At 42.3% G+C, this 17,611-nt stretch overlaps 1 protein-coding gene across 7 annotated transcripts in view; it reads right to left on the bottom strand.

Moving 5' to 3' along the window:
• Positions 1-17,611, bottom strand: part of METTL25B (methyltransferase like 25B) — a 229,647-nt gene that overhangs the window by 190,124 nt on the left and 21,912 nt on the right. For all 7 annotated transcript variants that reach the window (XM_053705284.1, XM_053705287.1, XM_053705279.1 and 4 more), the window contains 2 exons: positions 9,040-9,161; positions 8,669-8,876 (listed from right to left, as the gene is read on the bottom strand). In XM_053705284.1, coding sequence (XP_053561259.1) covers positions 8,669-8,876; positions 9,040-9,161 — 330 coding nt within the window. The remainder of the gene's footprint in view (positions 1-8,668; positions 8,877-9,039; positions 9,162-17,611) is intronic.

Below are 17,611 nucleotides of genomic sequence, written 5' to 3'. Positions count from 1 at the left end.
GTATTATGCCCAGCAGTGAAGAGGTTAATTAGGTAGCTTGTAGGGTTAATTTTAGCTTTAGTGTAGAGATCAGCCTCCCACCTGACACATCCCTCCCCCTGATCCCTTCCTGACCCCTCTCAAACAGCTCTCTTCCCTCCCCACCACACAATTGTCACCCCATCTTAAAGGGACACTGAACCCAACTTTTCTTTTGTGATTCAGATAGAGCATGACATTTTAAGCAACTTTCTAATTTACTCCTATTATCAAATTTTCTTTATTCTCTTGGTATCTTTATTTGAAATGCAAGAATATAAGTTTAGATGCCGGCCCATTTTTGATTTTTGGTGAACAACCTGGGTTGTCCTTGCTGACTGGTGGATAAATTCATCCACCAATAAAAAAAGTGCTGTCCAGAGTACTGAACAAAAAAAAAAAAAAAAAAAAAAACACTAAGATGCCTTCTTTTTCAAATAAAGATAGCAAGAGAATGAAGAAAAATTGATAATAGGAGTAAATTTGAAAGTTGCTTAAAATTGCATGCTCTATCTGAATCACGAAAGAAAAAAATTGGGTTCAGTGCCCCTTTAAGTACTGGCAGAAAGTCTGCCAGTACTAAAATAAAAGGCTGCTTTTTTTATATATATATACCGTATATATATATATATATATATATATTTATTTATTTTTGAATATTTTTTTGCAGTGTAGGATCCCCTTTTTACAGCCCAAACAACTCTATAACCTTCCCCCCTCTACCTATTTGCTGCCATCTTAGGTACTGGTAGCTGTCTGCCAGTACCCAGTTTGCCTCAATTTATGCAAATAGTTTTTTTTTAAAAACCCATTAAGCATTTTTTCTGTAGTGTAGCTGCCCCCCCCCATTACCCTCCCCCCTCCCCCTCCCTTCCAGATCCCTTTCCCACAATGGATCCCATATAGGATTCCCCCTTATTGTCCTTCCTCCCTTTTTTTCCCCTTTTTCCTATACCCTGTAGCGTGGCCAAGCGGTCCCACCCACTCCTGCCCTCCTCCTCCAGCGATGGGCCGCCCACCCACCTCCTTCCTTATGCTCCCACCCACCAACGATAGGTACCACCGCTGTCCGATGCAGAGAGGGCCACAGAGTGGCCCCCTCTGCATCGGTAACTCTGCAAATCTATTTCTGTAGTGCCCCACTCATGGGGCATGCAGAAATAGGGCAATCTCGCTATTTTGAGCGAGATCACGGCAGAGAGAAGCCCAGGACTGCAGCAACGTACAGGGTACGTCGCTTGTCCTTAAAGGCATAACGACCAGCGTCGTACAGGGTAAAACGCTGGTTTTTAAGACGTTAAGTAGGCTTAGAAGCTGATTGGTGGCTGCACATGTATGACTCTTGTCATTGGCTTTCATCTAGCTAGCAATAGTGTACTAGACTGCCTCCAACAAAGGATATCAAGAGAATGAAGCAAATTAAATAATAGAAGTAAATTGGGAAGTTGTTTAAAATTGTATAATATATCTGACTCATGAAAGACAAAATTTGGCTTTCCTGTACCTTTAAGTGAATTACTAAAGATGAGAGATGTGGGTCTCCCACAATGCACAAATAAACTGTTGCCCTCTTCACTAAATAAAAAAAAAACCTGTATATAAAACTGCAGTATAACTTAGACATGCCCTGGTGCCATAGAATATGGAACTGTCCCACTATTTTCTGGAAAGTTTAGAACAAAGGGTTCTCCACTTTATTTTAATGTATAGAAGCATTAGCATCTAATTTAGGGCATATGGTTCTGAAAATGTTGTAGTGTACAGGTAAAAGCGACTCCAACAGAAATAATTTGGCATTTTATGTTGCAGGCAGGGACGGAACTACAGGGGGTGCAGAGGACTCAACTGCAACTGGGCCCCCTAGGGTGGGGGCCCAGCTTAAAAAAAAATATATATATTTTTCCCCAATAAAAAACGTTGACCAGCCACTGCCTGCACTGATATCATGTGAGTGTGACGTGATGCTTCACTACTGGCTATGTCTCTAACTACAGGGGTTAGTGTTTCTGTTTTACCCATTGGTGTTTGTGTGTGTGTGTATATATGACTGTGTGTGTATTTATGCATGTATGTGTGTATATTTCTGGAACCAGCAAATTACAGACCTTGTTAGTATATCATGGGGGGGGGGGGTAAACAGTGTCACAGACTACTGTGCTCACTTTATAAAGTACTGGGACGGGTAGGGTCAGGCCAGCCATCTCACTGGCAGATTACAGACTGTGTCACTAACTCACTATATACACTACTGGTGGGTTAAACAGTGTCACTATATACAGTAATAGGGGGTCAGACCATCTCACAGACTGTGGGCACAGGGTACCTCATTTTGCAGACATGTAACCTGATTCACATTTTTTTTCTGTGTTAAATATATATATATATATTTAAAAAAAATGATATGTATCAAATTCACCTTTTTTGGGGGTGGGGAGGCCCTTCTTAGATTTTTTGCATCTGGGCCATGTGTTTTCTAGTTACTCCTCTGGTTGCAGGTGACCATTTATATAAAAGAGGGGACCCACTATACAATTTATATATTGTAGTTTAAATTGCTAATCATCTGTGGAACATTTTTATTTAGTTACAAAATAAATAAATAACAGAAAAGGTTAATTTATGCTTAGTGTCTCTTTTACATAGAAAACAGAATTTATGCTTACCTCATAAATTACTTTCTCTTGTGGTGTATCCAGTCCATGGATTCATCCTTTACTTGTGGGATATTCTCCTTCCTAAAAGAAAGTGGCAAAGAGAGCAGTCCATATAGCTCCCCCTCTAGCTCCACCCCCCAGTCATTCGACCAAAGGTTAGGAAGAAAAAAGGAGAAACCATAGGGTGCAGTGGTGACTGTAGTTTAAACTAAAAAACTACCTGACTAATAGCCAGGGCGGGCCGTGGACTGGATACACCACAAGAGAAAGTAATTTATCAGGTAAGCATAAATTCTGTTTTCTCTTGTAAGGTGTATCCAGTCCACGGATTCATCCTTTACTTGTGGGATACCAATACCAAAGCTTTAGGACACGGATGAAGGGAGGGAACAAGACAGGTACCTTAAACGGAAGGCACCACTGCTTGTAAAACCTTTCTCCCAAAAATAGCCTCCGAAGAAGCAAACGTATCGAATTTGTAAAATTTGGAAAAAGTATGCAGTGAAGACCAAGTCGCTGCCTTACAAATCTGTTCAACAGAAGCCTCATTTTTAAAAGCCCATGTGGAAGCCACTGCTCTGGTAGAATGAGCAGTAATTGTTTCAGGAGGCTGCTGGCCAGCAGTCTCATAGGCCAGACGGATGATGCTTTTCAGCCAAAAGGAAAGAGAGGTAGCAGTCGCCTTCTGACCTCTCTTCTTACCAGAATAGATGACAAACAATGAAGTTGTTTGTCTGAAATCCTTAGTTGCTTGTAAATAGAACTTTAAAGCACGAACCACATCAAGATTGTGTAACAGACGTTCCTTCTTTGAAGAAGGATTAGGACACAGAGAAGGAACAACAATTTCCTGGTTAATATTCTTATTAGACACAACCTTAGGAAGAAAACCGGGTTTGGTACGCAAAACTTTCTTATCTGCGTGGAACACCAAATAAGGTGAGTCACACTGTAAGGCAGATAACTCTGAAACTCTTCGAGCAGAAGAGATAGCTACCAAAAACAAAACTTTCCAAGATAAAAGTTTAATATCTATGGAATGTAAAGGTTCAAACGGAACCCCTTGCAGAACTGAAAGAACTAAATTCAGACTCCATGGCGGAGCCACAGGTCTATAAACAGGCTTGATTCTGACTAAAGCCTGACTAAACGCTTGAACGACTGGTACCTCTGCCAGACGTTTGTGTAAAAGAATAGACAAAGCAGATATCTGTCCTTTTAAGGAACTAGCTGATAATCCTTTCTCCAATCCTTCTTGGAGAAAGGACAATATCCTGGGATATCCTAATCTTACTCCATGAGTAACCCTTGGATTCGCACCAACAAAGATATTTTCGCCAAATCTTATGGTAGATTTTCCTGGTGACAGGCTTTCTAGCCTGAATCAGGGTATCAATAACCGACTCAGAGAAACCACGCTTAGATAGAATTAGGCGTTCAATCTCCAAGCAGTCAGACGCAGAGAAATTAGATTTGGATGTTTGAAAGGACCTTGAAGTAGAAGGTCCTACCTCATTGGCAGAGTCTTTGGTGGAACGGATGACATGTCCACTAGGTCTGCATACCAAGTCCTGCGTGGCAACGCAGGTGCTATTAGAATCACTGACGCCCTCTCCTGCTTGATTCTGGCAACCAGACGAGGAAGGAGAGGAAACGGTGGAAACACATAGGCCAGATTGAAGGACCAAGGCGCTGCTAGAGCATCTATCAACACCGCCTGGGGATCCCGGGACCTGGACCCGTAAAGAGGAAGTTTGGCATTCTGACGGGACGCCATCAGATCCAATTCTGGAGTGCCCCATTGCTGAGTCAGCTGGGCAAATACCTCCGGGTGGAGTTCCCACTCCCCCGCAAGAAAAGTCTGACGAGAAAATCCGCTTCCCAGTTATCTACTCCTGGGATGTGAATTGCTGAGAGGTGGCAAGAATGATCCTCCGCCCACCTGATTATTTTGGTTACTTCCATCATTGCTAGGGGACTCCTTGTTCCCCCTTGATGGTTGATGTAAGCTACAGTCGTGATGTTGTCCGACTGAAATCTGATGCATTTGGCCGCAGCTAGCTGAGGCCATGCCTGAAGAGCGTTGAATATCGCCCTCAGTTCCAGAATGTTTATCGGGAGAAGAGCTTCTTCCCGAGACCATAAGCCCTGAGCTTTCAGGGAGTCCCAGACAGCACCCCAGCCCAATAGACTGGCGTCGGTCGTTACGATGATCCACTCTGGTCTGCGGAAACACATTCCCTGAGACAGGTGATCCTGAGACAACCACCAGAGAAGAGAATCTCTGGTCCCCTGGTCCAACTGTATTTGAGGAGACAAATCTGCATAATCCCCATTCCACTGTTTGAGCATGCATAGTTGCAGTGGTCTGAGGTTTATCCGTGCAAAAGGGACTATGTCCATTGCCGCTACCATTAGTCCGATTGTCTCCATGCACTGAGCTACAGACGGCCGAGGAATGGAATGAAGAGCTCGGCAAGTAGTTAAGAGTTTTAACTTTCTGACCTCCGTCAGAAATATTCTCATTTCTACCGAGTCTATTAGGGTTCCTAGGAAGGAAACTCTTGTGAGGGGGGAGAGAGAACTCTTTTTGATGTTCACCTTCCACCCGTGAGACCTCAGAAAGGCCAAAACAATTTCCGTGTGAGACTTGGCTCTTTGGAAAGTCGACGCCTGAATTAAGATGTCGTCTAGGTAAGGCGCCAATGCTATGCCCCGCGGTCTTAGAACCGCCAGAAGGGACCCTAGCACCTTTGTGAAAATTCTGGGAGCAGTGGCCAACCCGAAAGGAAGAGCCACGAACTGATAATGCTTGTCCAGAAAGGCGAACCTGAGAAACTGGTGATGATCTTTGTGGATAGGAATGTGCAGATACGCATCCTTTAGATCCACGGTAGTCATATATTGACCCTCCTGGATCATTTGTAAGATTGTCCGAATGGTCTCCATCTTGAATGATGGGACTCTGAGGAACTTGTTTAGAATTTTGAGATCCAGGATTGGTCTGAAAGTTCCTTCTTTTTTGGGAACCACAAACAGGTTTGAGTAAAAACCCAGCCCTTGTTCCACAATTGGAACTGGGTGGATCACTCCCATTGTATGTAGGTCTTCTAGGCAGCGTAAGAACGCCTCTTTCTTTTTCTGGTCTGTAGACAGACGAGAAATGTGGAACCTTCCCCTTGGAGGGGATTCCTTGAATTCTAGAAGATATCCCTGGGATACAATCTCTAAGGCCCAAGGATCGTGTACGTCTCTTGCCCAGGTCTGAGCGAAGAGAGAGAGTCTGCCCCCGACTAGATCCGGTCCCGGATTGGGGGCTACCCCTTCATGCTGTCTTGGAGGTAGCTGCAGGCTTCTTGGCCTGTTTACCCTTGTTCCAGCCATGGTAAGGTTTCCAGGCTGCCCTGGGTTGTGAAGTGTTACCCTCTTGCTTTGCAGCAGGGGAGGATGAAGCGAGACCGCTCCTGAAATTTCGAAAGGAACGAAAATTATTTTGTTTGTTCTTTGTCTTAAAGGACTTGTCCTGAGGGAGAGCATGGCCTTTTCCCCCAGTGATTTCTGAGATAATCTCTTTCAATTTAGCCCCGAAAAGGGTCTTTCCTTTGAAAGGGATGTTCAGTAGTTTGGATTTTGACGACACATCGGCCGACCAGGACTTGAGCCATAGCACCTTGCGCGCCAGAATGGCGAAACCTGCATTCTTTGCCGCTAACTTAGCTAGTTGGAAAGCGGCATCTGTGATAAAAGAATTAGCCAGCTTAAGAGCCTTAATTCTGTCCATAATGTCCTCATATGAGGTCTCCGTCTGGAGCGCATCTTCCAGCGCCTCGAACCAGAAAGCAGCTGCAGTAGTTACAGGAACAATGCACGCTATAGGTTGGAAAAGAAAACCTTGATGAAAAAAAAAATTTCTTAAGTAAACCCTCTAATTTTTTATCCATAGGGTCTTTAAAAGCACAACTGTCCTCAATTGGTATGGTTGTGCGTTTAGCAAGTGAAGAAACAGCCCCCTCCACCTTAGGGACTGTCTGCCACGAGTCCCGCGTGGTGTCAGATATGGGGGAACATTTTCTTAAAAACAGGAGGGGGAACAAACGGAATACCTGGTCTATCCCACTCCCTAGTTACTATATCCGCAATCCTCTTAGGGACCGGGAACACATCAGTGTAAACAGGAACTTCTAGGTACTTGTCCATTTTACACAATTTCTCTGGAACCACCAAAGGGTCACAGTCATCCAGAGTAACTAATACCTCCCCGAGTAATAAGCGGAGGTGTTCTAGTTTAAATTTAAAAGCCAACGTATCTGAGTCTGTCTGAGGAGCAACCTTTCCCGAATCGGAAATTTCTCCCTCAGACAGCACATCCCTCGCCCCCATTTCAGAGCGTTGCGAGTGTATATCGGATACGGCTAATAAAGCATCAGAATGCTCATAATCTGTTCTTAAAACAGAGCTATCACGCTTTGCAGGTAACACAGGCAGCTTAGATAAAAATACTGAGAGGGTATTATCCATAACTGCCGCCAAATCTTGTAAGGTAAAAGAGTTAGACGCGCTAGAGGTGCTAGGCGTCGCTTGAGCGGGCGTAACTGGTTGTGACACTTGGGGAGAGGTCAACGGGCTAACCTCATTACCTTCTGTCTGAGAATCATCTTGGGCCACATTTTTAAGTGCAACAGTATGGTCTTTAAAGTGTATAGACATATCAGTACAAGTGGGACACATTTTGAGAGGGGGTTCCACCATGGCTTCTAAACACATTGAATAAGGATTTTCCTTGATGTCAGACATGTTTAACAGACTAGTAGTAAGACAAACAGGCTTAGAAATCACATTAATCAGGCAAAAACACACTTTGCAAAAAAATGTTACTGTGCCTTTAAGAAATAAAAAAGACACACAATTTTCCAAAACAGTGACAAATGCACCAAACTTTCTGAAATTTTCACAGTATGTACCTAAAGCATTGGTAAGATTGCACAACTAGCAAAAAAATCGATTAACCCCTTAATGCCCAAACCGGATCAATAGTAAGCTAACAGACCGGTTAAAACAACTTTAGCACCTTGCCACAGCTCTGCTGTGGCCCTACCTTCCCTTAGGAGTCAGAAAAAGGGGAAAAAGCTTCTTAAGGGTCCTCAAACTGTAGCAGGAGCCTCCATGTGAACACAGCCTGAAGATCTAGTCCATCTAACTGCGCATCTGAGGCGCGAAATTAGGCCCCTCTCACCTTACTCCGGTGCTGTGAGGCGTAAAGAAATACTCCTAAGAGTTATAATATTAGCCATGTGGGTAACAACCCCTGAAAGAAACCCAAAGGGACCTTCAAAGTGTCTCAAAAAACGATATTTATAAGTAAAAACCGTTTGCCATAAAAAAGTGTCAACTTGCCATAAAATAGTGTCAACCAGCATAAATTAGACCTGTTATGTAAGCTTGTAATTCCATACTTAGTCTCTGAATAAAGCTTACACCCTTTCCTCATGGGGATCTTATCAGTCCTTTTGTAGCATTATCACAGTCTTGTCTAGAAATAAATGACTGAACATACCATATTGCAGCCTAACCTGCAAAGCGTTCCCCCCAACTGAAGTTTTCTTGTACTCCTCAGTGCTGTGGGGAAACAGCAGTGGATTTTAGTTACAACAAGCTAAAATCATCTTCCTCTCTGCAGAAATCTTCATCTCTTTTCTGCTGGAGAGTAAATAGTACACACCGGTAGCATTTAAAATAACAAACTTTTGCTTGTAGAACAAAAACTACAAATCTAACACCACATTCACTTTACCCTTCCGAGAGGGACCCTATTGCTTAGAGCCGGCAAAGAGAATGACTGGGGGTGGAGCTAGAGGGGGAGCTATATGGACAGCTCTGCTGTATGCTCTCTTTGCCACTTCCTGTTAGGAAGGAGAATATCCCACAAGTAAAGGATGAATCCGTGGACTGGATACACCTTACAAGAGAAATAATTCTCATGTTACCAAGATTCTCACCTTACCAAGCTGCCTAATTTCATGCTGTTTTTTCGGCTTAACATGCTTCCGAAAAAGAGGTGCCAGCATGCAGCTCTGGCTACAATTAGACTGGAATTCGGGTGGCATTTTCTGATGGGTATTGTCAGCTTCATGAAGTGGTATTCTGGAGAAAGCCAAATAATGTGCTGCTGCCTTCAAAGTTAAAAGGCTTAGTGGCCACACTGACCTGTAACAATAGAGGAAATAGCAGATTATTTTACTGTGCTGCTATATCCAATAAATATAATTCATGTAGACTAATTGGCACATGCTTCAGCGGGCAAGAACAGATACTAAAATTACCTAGACCAAGATAAGAAAAACAGTTAAACTTTTTGGTTTGGTTTTACCTAAAAGTCTTAGGATCTTTGTTAGATAGCAGTTCGTCAGCCAGTTCAGGTGAAGACAGGCCCGATAATGCTGACCTCCATGAGTCTGGAAGTTTTTCCCAAAGATTGTCAGTAAAAAACTCCTGGAAATAAAAGGGACAAGTTGAGTAGATGTAGAAGATACAGGAATTCCATCTCACTTTCCCAAGAAATACAAATTGCCAAAGTCAATTTATCTCAAAATAAACAGAAATATTCTTTTTGTGGCCCTCAAAAACCACATTTGGACACTTCTGTTGTAGAATAAGTGGTAACACTAATGAAACAGGAAATGCATCATTTTTGTGATTTTTTTTTCTACCTGGTCCTTGTTTCAGAACAGTCAACTTATTAAAGTGTCAGTAAACCTTAAAAATAATGTTATATAATTCTGCACATAGTGCAGAATTAAATAACATTATATTAGCCAAACTTTATAAAACCTAATGTACCCTTTTAATTTTTTAAAAAAAACGCTGTTTTATAGACCCGCTCTCTGTACTCTGCTGAGCGGGTCTGTTATATTCACACAGCGCATCGGGCCAGCTGTATAGTCACAGCCCGGCCCGACCGCGCCATAAGACTAAGTGCAGCTCGCTCCTGCTCTGTCTGACTATGTGCAGAATTATATAACATTATTTTTAAGGTTTACTGTCCCTTTAACTAATTAATAAAGAAACGGTGCCTCCTGGGAAACTGTAAACAAATCACCTGAAATTATTTAATGTATTATACGGTAACACAGATTGTAGATCAGAATTATTATTAATTATACATCAGAATCAGAGGCATACACTGCTTAGGTAGAGGCTGTCATACAGAACTTGTGGCCCTCAATAACCACATTTGGACACTTCTGCTGTAGAATAAGTGGTAACACTAATGTAACAGGAAATGCATAGTTTTTGTGATGTTTTTTTCTACCGGGTCCTTGTTTCACAACAGTCAACTTATTAATGAATTAATAAAGAAACCGTGCCTCCTGGGAAACTGTAAACAAATCACCTGAAATTATTTAATGTATTATACAGTAACACAGATTATTGATCAGAATTATTATTAATTATACATCAGAAGCAGAGGCATACACTGCTGAGGTAGAGGCTGTCTTACAGAACTTAAAGGGCCATTATAGTGGAATTTGTTAAAGCATTTTCATTTAGCACCAGAGACCCAGCAACTTGATGTACTTAACTCCCATAAAAAGGTTCATAAACTATTTGTAATATAATCTAACAAATTAGAGCATGCAATTTTCCCACTATAACTTCCCTTTAACTAGTAGGCAAATCATTGTGTAAGATGTTTTTTTTCTTAACACCATTTTTGCACTCTATTTTTATCACTTATATTGCCCCCTTTTCATATAATTAAGTTCTGAAATTTTAGCAATTTCTAATTCTCGGAACTTGAAATGCACACTGCTGGCTAATTCTGCTAGATATCTGTCCCTAATTGGCTTTATCAGATAACAACTGCAAAACAAAGCACTGTATACTAACTTTATGACCGTGGCTAGCCTAGTTGCCTGTAGAATAAAGCCCAGATTGGCTCTTTAAAATAAGGCAATTGGTGGGTGGAGTTTGGCTATTGAAAAAATAACTGCAGTAAAAAACATAATTTATGCTTACCTGATAAATTCCTTTCTTCTGTAGTGTGATCAGTCCACGGGTCATCATTACTTCTGGGATATTACTCCTCCCCAACAGGAAGTGTAAGAGGATTCACCCAGCAGAGCTGCATATAGCTCCTCCCCTCTACGTCACTCCCAGTCATTCGACCAAGGACCAACGAGAAAGGAAAAGCCAAGGGTGAAGTGGTGACTGGAGTATAAATTAAAAAATATTTACCTGCCTTAAAAACAGGGCGGGCCGTGGACTGATCACACTACAGAAGAAAGGAATTTATCAGGTAAGCATAAATTATGTTTTCTTCTGTTAAGTGTGATCAGTCCACGGGTCATCATTACTTCTGGGATACCAATACCAAAGCAAAAGTACACGGATGACGGGAGGGATAGGCAGGCTCTTTATACAGAAGGAACCACTGCCTGAAGAACCTTTCTCCCAAAAATAGCCTCCGATGAAGCAAAAGTGTCAAATTTGTAAAATTTGGAAAAAGTATGAAGCGAAGACCAAGTTGCAGCCTTGCAAATCTGTTCAACAGAGGCCTCATTCTTGAAGGCCCAAGTGGAAGCCACAGCTCTAGTAGAATGAGCTGTAATTCTTTCAGGAGGCTGCTGTCCAGCAGTCTCATAAGCTAAACGAATTATGCTACGAAGCCAAAAAGAAAGAGAGGTAGCGGAAGCTTTTTGACCTCTCCTCTGCCCAGAGTAAATGACAAACAGAGAAGACGTTTGTCGAAATTCCTTAGTTGCCTGTAAGTAAAATTTTAGAGCACGGACTACATCCAGGTTGTGCAGTAGACGTTCCTTCTTTGAAGAAGGATTTGGGCATAAAGAAGGAACAACAATCTCTTGATTGATATTCCTGTTAGTAACTACCTTAGGTAAGAACCCAGGTTTAGTACGCAGGACTACCTTATCCGAATGAAAAATCAAATAAGGAGAATCACAATGTAAGGCTGATAATTCAGAGACTCTTCGAGCCGAGGAAATAGCCATTAAAAATAGAACTTTCCAAGATAACAACTTTATATCAATGGAATGAAGGGGTTCAAACGGAACGCCCTGTAAAACATTAAGAACAAGGTTTAAACTCCATGGTGGAGCAACAGTTTTAAACACAGGCTTAATTCTGGCCAAAGCCTGACAAAAAGCCTGGACGTCAGGAACTTCTGACAGACGTTTGTGTAACAGAATGGACAGAGCTGAGATCTGTCCCTTTAATGAACTAGCAGATAAACCCTTTTCTAAACCTTCTTGTAGAAAAGACAATATCCTAGGAATCCTAACCTTACTCCAAGAGTAACCTTTGGATTCACACCAATATAGGTATTTACGCCATATCTTATGGTAAATCTTTCTGGTAACAGGTTTCCTAGCCTGTATTAAGGTATCAATAACTGACTCAGAAAATCCACGTCTTGATAAAATCAAGCGTTCAATTTCCAAGCAGTCAGCTTCAGAGAAGTTAGATTTTGATGTTTGAAGGGACCCTGTATCAGAAGGTCCTGTTTCAGAGGTAGAGACCAAGGTGGACAGGATGACATGTCCACCAGGTCTGCATACCAAGTCCTGCGTGGCCACGCAGGTGCTATTAGAATCACTGATGCTCTCTCTTGTTTGATTCTGGCAATCAATCGAGGAAGCAACAGGAAGGGTGGAAACACGTAAGCCATCCTGAAGTCCCAAGGTGCTGTCAGAGCATCTATCAGGACTGCTCCTGGATCCCTGGATCTGGACCCGTAACGAGGAAGCTTTGCGTTCTGTCGAGACGCCATGAGATCTATCTCTGGTTTGCCCCAACGTCGAAGTATTTGGGCAAAGACCTCCGGATGAAGTTCCCACTCCCCCGGATGAAAAGTCTGACGACTTAAGAAATCCGCCTCCCAGTTCTCCACTCCCGGGATGTGGATTGCTGACAGGTGGCAAGAGTGAGACTCTGCCCAGCAAATTATCTTTGATACTTCCATCATAGCTAGGGAGCTTCTTGTCCCTCCCTGATGGTTGATGTAAGCTACAGTCGTGATGTTGTCCGACTGAAACCTGATGAACCCCCGAGTTGTCAACTGGGGCCAAGCCAGGAGGGCATTGAGAACTGCTCTCAATTCCAGAATGTTTATTGGCAGGAGACTCTCCTCCTGACTCCATTGTCCCTGAGCCTTCAGAGAATTCCAGACGGCACCCCAACCTAGAAGGCTGGCGTCTGTTGTTACAATTGTCCAGTCTGGTCTGCTGAATGGCATCCCCCTGGACAGATGTGGCCGAGAAAGCCACCATAGAAGAGAATTTCTGGTCTCTTGATCCAGATTCAGAGAAGGGGATAAGTCTGAGTAATCCCCATTCCACTGACTTAGCATGCACAGTTGCAGTGGTCTGAGGTGTAAGCGTGCAAAGGGTACTATGTCCATAGCCGCTACCATTAAGCCGATTACCTCCATGCATTGAGCCACTGACGGGTGTTGAATGGAATGAAGGGTGCGGCAAGCACTTTGAAGTCTTGTTAGCCTGTCCTCTGTCAGGTAAATCTTCATTTCTACAGAATCTATAAGAGTCCCCAGGAAGGGAACTCTTGTGAGTGGAACGAGTGAACTTTTCTTTTCGTTCACCTTCCATCCATGTGACCTTAGAAATGCCAGCACTAACTCTGTATGAGACTTGGCAGTTTGAAAGCTTGAAGCTTGTATCAGAATGTCGTCTAGGTATGGAGCTACCGAGATTCCCCGCGGTCTTAGTACCGCCAGAAGAGCACCCAGAACCTTTGTGAAGATTCTTGGAGCTGTAGCCAATCCGAATGGAAGAGCCACAAACTGGTAATGCCTGTCTAGGAAGGCAAACCTTAGGTACCGATAATGATCTTTGTGAATCGGTATGTGAAGGTAAGCATCTTTTAAATCTACAGTGGTCATGTATTGACCCTCTTGGATCATAGGTAAAATTGTCCGAATAGTCTCCATCTTGAACGATGGAACTCTTAGGAATTTGTTTAGGATCTTTAAGTCCAGGATTGGTCTGAAAGTTCCCTCTTTTTTGGGAACCACAAACAGATTTGAGTAAAACCCCTGTCCCTGTTCCGATCGTGGAACTGGATGGATTACTCCCATTAACAAGAGCTCTTGTACGCAGCGTAGAAACGCCTCTTTCTTTGTCTGGATTGTTGACAATCTTGACAGATGAAATCTCTCTCTTGGAGGAGAGTATTTGAAGTCCAGAAGGTATCCCTGAGATATTATCTCTAGCGCCCAGGGATCCTGAACATCTCTTGCCCAAGCCTGGGCGAAGAGAGAAAGTCTGCCCCCCACTAGATCCGATCCCGGATCGGGGGCCCTCAATTCATGCTGTTTTAGGGGCAGCAGCAGGTTTCCTAGTCTGCTTGCCCTTGTTCCAGGACTGGTTAGGTTTCCAGCCTTGTCTGTAGCGAGCAACAGCTCCTTCCTGTTTTGGTGCAGAGGAAGTTGATGCTGCTCCTGCTTTGAAATTACGAAAGGAACGAAAATTAGACTGTCTAGTCTTGGCTTTGGCTTTGTCCTGAGGCAGGGCATGGCCTTTACCTCCTGTAATGTCAGCGATAATCTCTTTCAACCCGGGCCCGAATAAGGTCTGCCCTTTGAAAGGTATATTAAGCAATTTAGACTTAGAAGTAACATCAGCTGACCAGGATTTTAGCCACAGCGCCCTGCGTGCCTGAATGGCGAATCCTGAATTCTTCGCCGTAAGTTTAGTAAGATGTACTACGGCCTCCGAAATGAATGAATTAGATAGTTTAAGGACTCTAAGCCTGTCCGTAATGTCGTCCAGAGTAGCTGAACCAATGTTCTCTTCCAGAGACTCAATCCAGAATGCCGCTGCAGCCGTGATCGGCGCAATGCATGCAAGGGGTTGCAATATAAAACCTTGTTGAACAAACATTTTCTTAAGGTAACCCTCTAACTTTTTATCCATTGGATCTGAAAAAGCACAGCTATCCTCCACCGGGATAGTGGTACGCTTAGCTAAGGTAGAAACTGCTCCCTCCACCTTAGGGACCGTTTGCCATAAGTCCCTTGTGGTGGCGTCTATTGGAAACATTTTTCTAAATATCGGAGGGGGTGAGAACGGCACACCGGGTCTATCCCACTCCTTAGTAACAATTTCAGTAAGTCTCTTAGGTATAGGAAAAACCTCAGTACTCGTCGGTACCGCAAAATATTTATCCAACCTACACATTTTCTCTGGTATTGCAACTGTGTTACAATCATTCAGAGCCGCTAACACCTCCCCTAGTAATACACGGAGGTTTTCCAGTTTAAATTTAAAATTTGAAATATCTGAATCCAGTCTGTTTGGATCAGAACCGTCACCCACAGAATGAAGTTCTCCGTCCTCATGTTCTGCCACCTGTGACGCAGTGTCTGACATGGCCCTAATATTATCAGCGCACTCTGTTCTCACCCCAGAGTGATCACGCTTACCTCTTAGTTCTGGTAATTTAGTCAAAACCTCAGTCATAACAGTAGCCATATCCTGTAATGTGATTTGTAATGGCCGCCCAGATGTACTCGGCGCTACAATATCACGCACCTCCCTCTGAGCGGGAGATGTAGGTACTGACACGTGAGGCGAGTTAGTCGGCATAACTCTCCCCTCGTTGTTTGGTGAAATTTGTTCAATTTGTACAGATTGACATTTATTTAAAGTAGCATCAATACAGTTAGTACATAAATTTCTATTGGGCTCCACTTTGGCATTGCAACAAATGACACAGGTATCATCCTCTGAATCAGACATGTTTAACACACTAGCAAATAAACTTGCAACTTGGAAATACAATTCAATTAGAATAATATTAAAACGTACTGTGCCTTTAAGAAGCACAGAAGATCTATGACAGTTGAAAATTAATAAATTGAAACAGTTATAGCCTCAATCCTTGTAAACAACACAACTTTAGCAAAGGTTTAATCCCATTAGCAAAGATAACAAATTCTGAAAGCAGGAAACAAATTACAGAATAAACGTTTTTTATCTCAGTCAAACTATAATTCTCACAGCTCTGCTGAGAGAAATTACCTCACTCAAAATAAGTTTTGAAGACCCCTGAGCTCTGTAGAGATGAACCGGATCATGCAGGGAATACAATGAGTTGCTGACTGAAATATTTGATGCATAGAAAAAGCGCCAAAAAACGGCCCCTCCCCCTCACACACAGCAGTGAGGGAGAACAGAAACTGTCAGAAAAACAGATTAAGCAACTGCCAAGTGGAAAAATAGTGCCCAAACATTTATTCACACAGTACCTCAGCAAATGAAAACGATTTTACATTCCAGCAAAAACGTTAAACATAATCTCTAGTTATTAAACAGCTTTATGTATTTCTTACAGTGTAATTCTAGTGAAGTACCATTCCCCAGAATACTGAAGTGTAAAGTATACATACATGACATTATATCGGTATGGCAGGATTTTCTCATCAATTCCATTGTCAGAAAATAAAAACTGCTACATACCTCTATGCAGATTCATCTGCCCGCTGTCCCCTGATCTGAAGTTTACCTCACTCCTCAGATGGCCGAGAACAGCAATATGATCTTAACTACTCCAGCTAAAATCATAGCAAAACTCTGGTAGATTCTTCTTCAAACTCTGCCAGAGAGGTAATAACACACTCCGGTGCTATTTTAAAATAACAAACTTTTGATTGAAGATATAAAACTAAGTATAATCACCATAGTCCTCTCACACATCCTATCTAGTCGTTGGGTGCAAGAGAATGACTGGGAGTGACGTAGAGGGGAGGAGCTATATGCAGCTCTGCTGGGTGAATCCTCTTGCACTTCCTGTTGGGGAGGAGTAATATCCCAGAAGTAATGATGACCCGTGGACTGATCACACTTAACAGAAGAAATAATGTTCATTTGTTATTAAAACTTTAAAGGGACAGTCAACTCCAAAATGTTTATTGTTTAAAAAGATGTTTTGCATAACCAACACGTTTATATTAATATACTTTTTACCTCTGTGATTACCTTGTATCCAAGCATCTTCTGACAGCCCCCTGATCACATAGCTTTTTATTTATTATCTATTGACTTGCATTTTAGCCAATTAATGCTGTGTTGTGCTGACTTAAATAACTCAATGGGCGTGAGCACAATGTTATCTATATGCCCCACATGAACTAGCAGTCTCCTGTTGTGAAAAGCTCATAAAAAAGCATGTGATAAGAGGCCGTGAGTAGTGGCTTAGAAACAGGCAGTAATTTAGAGGTTTAAATGTTATAAAGTATATAAATATAACAATGTTGGTTGTGCAAAGCTGGGGAATGGGTAGTAAAGGCATTATCTATCTTTTTAAACAATAACAATTTTGGTGTTGAATGTCCCTTTAAGACTTGGTGAATATGTTATTCTATAGTAACTCAACAGAAATGTCTTGTAATTACAAGGTGTTTACTGTCACTTTAACTACATCCTACAACCAATATACTATATATACTCAAGCACCTAAATACATCTCATATAAGTGGTTTTGTGAGAGATATTTGTTGAAATAAGGCAATATGACATTGCCCAAGCCCTATAAAGGGCTAGATTACAAGTGGAGTGCTAAATTATTGGACAAAATAAGCATTACAAGTGGCTTGTTATTGCTACCGCGAGTTCGCATATGCGCAACAGCAGCAATGCACCACTTGGAGCTAGCTGGTGATTGGTGGATACACACATTCGCCTTTTGTCATTAGCTCACTAGATGTGTTCAGCTAGCTCCCAGTAAGGTATTGCTGCTCTGGAGCTGACTTTAACTATGTCTTTAAATCCCTTTGCAGGGGTTAAACACAGATAAATTAAATCAATAGTGTAATAATAAAATGCTCTAACAGAGCATATTCTTTGTACTTGTATACCCCTTTAACAGACAGGTAGCCACCTGGAATATTCTAATCCATAATTATT

Source organism: Bombina bombina, chromosome 1 (assembly GCF_027579735.1).
Source record: "Bombina bombina isolate aBomBom1 chromosome 1, aBomBom1.pri, whole genome shotgun sequence".
Classification (NCBI taxonomy): domain Eukaryota; kingdom Metazoa; phylum Chordata; class Amphibia; order Anura; family Bombinatoridae; genus Bombina; species Bombina bombina.
The sequence above is the reverse complement of the archived record's forward strand: the minus strand, read 5'-3'. Positions and strand labels throughout refer to the sequence as shown.